We start from the raw sequence: 5,927 nt of genomic DNA, 5'->3' as shown, positions 1-5,927 counted from the left end.
GTGTGTGACAGAGAGGCAGAGAAAGAGAGAGAGAGAGAGGGGACTGGAGAGATGTCAGAAGGTAACTCCCAACATTAGGGTCCAGGCAATGAAAGGCATGGCCACCAATGTTGGAATGATTAAAATCAGGGACGTGTAAGAGGTCAGATTTGTAGGGGCAAAGTTCTCAGATGTTTGTCACTGGAGGAGTTTACAATGATAGGGAGGGATGAGACTGTGGAAGGATAAAACACAAGTTTAAAACCAAGACACTGTCAGCCTGGCAGTCGCAGTAGGCCAGTGTGCACAGGGGGTACAGGGCTTTGTTTGGGGGAGGGAGTTTGGGATTGTATGATCACCTAAATCCAATCTGCTTGTCATTGAATACTTCCAAGAGGTAACTGACAGTCATTAAGAAACATAAGGTCCAATGCTCTGATACAATAGAGATCACACGAGTTAAGTTGAGATTCTGACATTAAATTGCGGTTAGAATTACACAGTGCAGCTTTCAAACATGGAATATCCAACTCAGAGTTTATAGGTGTGTGAGGATAGGATGCAAAAATAAAACAAGTAAATCCGGGGAACAGGTTCCAAAATTGAGGAGCATTTCAAATGCCCAACTGGCCGAAGCTAAGTCCTGTGTTATCAAAAAAGTTCAAAGTCTTTGCCTGCTTTGGTAATATACTCCTGTTTCCATAGCAACCCCATACACCACAACCATTGAGAGAGACAGGGATTAAAATCCCTGGACTGAGAAAATTGCCTCAACTCCCTCTTACACCCAGCTCCATGCCTCATGTGAGGTTCATGGAGGGGTTTAACGCATTCTCACATCAGATGGTGTGTTCAAATCCCACTGCAGCGATCTGAGAATGGCAAATACAGACCAATACTGTTCTGTGTGAGCTCACCGCCAGATGAGATGGTAAACTCGGGATCCTAGCTGGGCATAGACGGTGAAACCTCAAAAGCATTATCTGGCAAGAGCTAGAGAGACATTTGTCTCTCAACGTCATCACTTAGGAAGTCAAAATCCTGAATGATCTAGTCCCTATTTGCTTTTTTTTGTGGGATCTTGCTGTGCATAGCTGGCGCCCACCAATGACTGCTGAGAGCACACCATTGGATGCCATTGCTAGCTGGAGTGTCGTGAGAGGCGCTAAAGCAATGCACGTTCCTCAGTAAAAACCGAAAGAACTGTGGATGCTGTAAATCAGAAACAAAAACATAAATTACTGGAAAAACTCAGCAGGTCTGACAGCATCTGCAGAGAGAAATCAGAATTAAACATTTCGGGTCAAGTGACCCTGCCTCAGAAATACAAATTCCTGCCTGCTCATTTCAAACCCAGTTTCGCGTTTGGAACAGTGATGGTTCAATAAGGGATAGTAATAAATGCTACCCAAGGAGTCATTCTGATAGTGTATTGTCCCTGCCTCTGAGTCAGGGGATCTGAAGTTGACAATCCCACATTTGTTCTAGAAGTGTGTTAGGACATCTCTAACAGCCCACCGGGAAAGCATCTGCAGCCCTGGGTCAACATGCAATGGGCTTGGGAAATTACTGAGGGAGGGCTGTGTGCCCTCACTGAGCAAAGTTGTTGGAGTTTGCTCACGTCCCTTCTGAACTGCTGGATAATTGACAGCACCGAACAGTCACAAGTCACTGAAAATAATCACACCATTCTTACTCACCATTCAGCTGGCTGTACACCACATCTTCCAGATGGTCCAGGCGCTGCAGGATATTATCCCGGTCCTTCAGTAGTTGCTGGGAGGAACCCCAGGTCCGGAGTCGGCGATCTGAGACCTGAACCAGTTCCTCGGAACGCTCGGAAATCCGGCAGTAGACCGAAAACAGCACAATGCCCAGGAAAAACAAAATGTTGACGGTGAGCAAAGTTTTGATCCTTCGTGCAGGAGCCATGTAAGTGCAGAGGCTGCAGGTGAGAGCACATCTGGCTAGTGCAATGCAACACTTTGAGAGATGGTTCACATCAGAGAGAGAGAGAGAGAGAGGGAGGATGCAGAGTGCCCAGCAGCAAGGCAAAGAGCAAAGAGTTAAAAGTATTCACAGCAATTGCTGCAGAATTGTCCCAAGGCAGCCTTTCTGCTGTCGGTGATCACGGTTTTGATTTCGGTCTCATTGTGGCTGGGTTTTTGCTGCTGATGATGAGGGAGGCTGGTTTTAGCTGGGGGCTGCGTTATCCCTCACTGTGAGCCAACAGACACACTGTGCCCGCTTTCCATTGAACTGAGCCCCTGCTCCACACACACAGGGAAAGGGAGAGAAACACGCAAAGCAAGCGAGGATTACGCTGACGTAAAATCATCACATTCACTCTGCTCTTAAAGCTACAACATCCCAATGCTGAAAAATAAATCTTCCTGCCATTCACACAGAGCAGGCTGCAAGGTGGCATTCCAAACTAACAAATGCACAGAAACACTGCCACATCTCGACAAGGGCTCGAGTTATTTATTTGTTTATTATTTCACCTATTGTTCTAATTAATGGATGCAGAGAGATGTCATTACACACCTCGACATCTGTACCAGGGCTTGACTGATTTATTTTAATTTATTTTGAAAGAATTAACATATTTTTTTCTAATCAGAGAGATGTTATTAGACACTTCTAGAGCAATGTCAGAGGTCACATGGCACCAGGTTATAGTCCAACAGGTTTATTTGAAATCACAAGCTTTCAGAGCGCTGCTCTGTCCTCAGGTGATAGGTTAAGGGCCAGCGCTCCAAAAGCTTGTGATTTCAAATAAACCTGCTGGACTATAACCTGGTGTTGTGTGACTTCTGCCTTTGTCTATCCCAGTCCGACACTGTTGGAGCGGGTGGGGCCTGAACTCGGGCTCCCCAGTCCAAAGGTAGGGACAACATGGATGAGTTGGGACAAAGTGCCTGTCTCCATGCTCTAGGACTTGTATAACTATCAATGCATCCCAAGAGAGTTAAAGCAATTCTTGGTGAGGTTATTCTTTCGTGGGATGTGGGTGTCGCTGGCTGGGCCCAGCATTTATTGCCTGTCCCTAATCACCCCTTGAGAAGGTGGGGATGAGCTGCCTTCTTGAGCCACTGCATTCCATGTGTTGTGGGTAGACCCACAATGCTCTTTGGGAGGGAATTCCAGGATTCTGACCCAGCGACACTGAAGAAACGGTGATATATTTGTAAGTCAGGATAGTGAGTGACTTGAAGGGGAACTCTCAGGGAATGGTGTTCCCATATATCTGCTGCCCCTGTTCTTCTGGATAGAAGTGGTCGGGGAAGGGGATACTGGAGGAGGTTTGAGAAATTGCTGCAGTGTGTCGAATAGAAGTAGACATGAAGAATGTGTCTTCATGTGTTGGATTCTGGTGAACATTTATCCACCAGCTCACACCAGTAATCACCTTCACATCTTGTGAAATACCCCAAAAGGACCATGCGAGGATAACATTCAACACCATCAATCAGGTAATAATTGGCTAATTTTTGATAAAATGAAAAGGTTTTTGTATTTTCTTTGTTATTTACTTATAAACTGTTGAGGAAATTGTAGACAGGAAGATACACTTTGAGGTAAATCATCACCAATTGGAGAAAGGCTCTTACCAAGCAGAATACTCCTTTGGCTGTTCATGCCCCGCAAGCAGCTGACTCGAACCAACTGGCCTGAGCTTGTAAAACTCAAACCAGAGTCCGACATTAGAAATGTTTCTGCAGGTGGATATTTATCAAGTAATTCTGAATGTGTGAGGAATTAAACTGAGAACGGGTTTGGGATTGTCAGTCAGGATCTGAGTAAGCTACATACATTAAAACAAAGGCTTTAGGAGACATTAAGAACTGCAGATGCTGGAAGCCAGAGTGGGTAGATCTGAAGGTGGAAGAACACAGGTGGTCAGACAGCATCTGAGGAGCAGGAAAACAAAGGCTTTGTTCTTTGTTGACAGAAAGAATATGTCCACTCATTGTGCCTATTTCAAGCTGAACAAATTTGAGGACAGCCATTCGCTGATTCAAAAGCAATGTCTTAACCAATCACAATCAACTTGCCAGGCTTAAGGTTTAAACAAAGCATGACAGTTCACTGTCAGTCATCTTCATCTGGTGCATCCTCTATTAGCAACACCTCCCAGTCAGCCCTCTCCTCTCTGATAGTATAAATATTATATTTCTTCTTTTTTTCCTTCTTGTGAATTGTCCTGATGAGTACAAAACCAAAACCTTTTGACAAAATATATTTTCTTTTCAACAATCTTCAAGTGCTGCTACCAAATAACATTCTGATTTAAGATGAAGTCTTCTTTTATACAATGCCCTTCATGATGACTTAATATTTCAAAGTATTTAATAGTCAATTAATTTCTAAAGTGCAGCCTGTGTTGTAGCATAGGAAATGCAGAATCTGATTTGTACTTAGCCAGCTCCCACAAACAATGTGATAATAGCTAGGGTAGTCTGTACATTGATTAGTGGATAAATATGGGCCAGAACTCCGGGAAGAGCTGGCCTGGACCTCTTCAAAAATGCCCTGGGATCCTTTGCAAAACCAAAGAAGTCAGACAGGGCCTCAGTTTATTGCCTCATTGTTTGCTTCCTGTAGTTTAACCCTCCTCACTGCGAGTATCTGCCTAGATTTCGTACTGATGTAGTAGGAGTGGGAGGAAGAACCTTCAACCTTCAGTCTCAGAGAAAAGGTGCTACCCTCTGAGCTATGTAGGACTGCAGGTATGTGGGAGAAATGCTACTCCCAGGAGGCTGCCAACAGAGATCTTTGGTTTGGCATTCAGAAATCAATTCACAGCTCACAGTATAACTTCTGTTCCACTATCTAACTGTGAGTATCACCGTTTCAGTGCAGGTCTGTTTTGATTCTGAAGGTCCCAGGCGTGAGAAAGGTATCGCTGAACAAAAATCAAGATAGATGTATTTAATTATTTACTCCACTGGTCCCGTTATCGGATATGTTATCATAAGGAGCCTCAGGTAACTGATCATCTTGCAGCTTAGACACAAATCAGCACATGGGCAAATCACACACCATACCAAATACTCAAAAGGCCAAATGTAATGTGTTAGCAAACTGCATTTATCTGCTGCATTGAACATAGAGAAAGTGTATTCTAAAATGATTCAGACAGATGTGAAATAAAGGTTAGGTCCTGAGTCACTTAAGCAGATATTAGATCAGGTGACTGTCTGGAACAGGGGCCATTGTTTCAAATCAAAGGATCAACCATTTGAGACAAAGGTCTTTTTCTCACAAAGGTGCTTGAGTCTTTGGAACTCTATTGCCTAAATGTGGTGGAAGTACACTATTTATGGCAGAGGGAGCTAGACCCCAGATAAGCCACAGGAGAGAGGGATGGGTGTAAAGATCATTGTGATTTGACAGGAGGGTGGAGTAATCAGATTGGCAATACTCCTTTTACTGGACTGTACTGGAAGGGTCAAGTGACCTACCTCACTCTGACTTTATATGTTCAAGACCAAACATTGGCCAATGATGCACATTTCTAAAATCATCCCAAAGGAAGAGAGAAAATGTTGCAGAGATTCAGGAAGTAAAGGGACTCAACAATTGAACGTACAGCTGCTCATTTGATGGAAGTCAGTGATGTCCAAGAGGCCAGAATGGGAGATGGGGAGATGAGGCAGGAGAATAGGGCCCCTCAAAGATCAGCAAGGCGGCCTTTGTGTGGAGCCACGGAAAATGGGGGAGATACTAAATGAGTATTTTGCATCAGTGTTTACTGTGGAAAAGGACAGGGAAGAGGTAGAATGTGGGGAAATAGATGGTGACATCTTGCAAAATGTCCAGATTACAGAGGAGGAAGTGCTGGATGTCTTGAAACACATAAAGGTGGATAAATCCCTAGGATCTGATCAGGTGTACCCTAGAACTCTGTGGGAAGCTAGAGAAGTGATTGCTGGGCCTCTTGC

General features: G+C 44.2%; 1 protein-coding gene across 1 annotated transcript in view; it reads right to left on the bottom strand.

Moving 5' to 3' along the window:
* Nucleotides 1-2,298, bottom strand: part of galnt9 (polypeptide N-acetylgalactosaminyltransferase 9) — a 268,597-nt gene extending 266,299 nt beyond the window's left edge. The window contains exon 1 of the mRNA XM_043715359.1: nt 1,680-2,298. Within this exon, the coding sequence (XP_043571294.1) occupies nt 1,680-1,911 (232 nt within the window). The 5' untranslated portion in view covers nt 1,912-2,298. The remainder of the gene's footprint in view (nt 1-1,679) is intronic.
* Between the last annotated feature and the right edge of the window lie 3,629 nt (nt 2,299-5,927).

This window comes from Chiloscyllium plagiosum, chromosome 25 (genome assembly GCF_004010195.1).
Source record: "Chiloscyllium plagiosum isolate BGI_BamShark_2017 chromosome 25, ASM401019v2, whole genome shotgun sequence".
NCBI lineage: Eukaryota > Metazoa > Chordata > Chondrichthyes > Orectolobiformes > Hemiscylliidae > Chiloscyllium > Chiloscyllium plagiosum.
The sequence above is the reverse complement of the archived record's forward strand: the minus strand, read 5'-3'. Positions and strand labels throughout refer to the sequence as shown.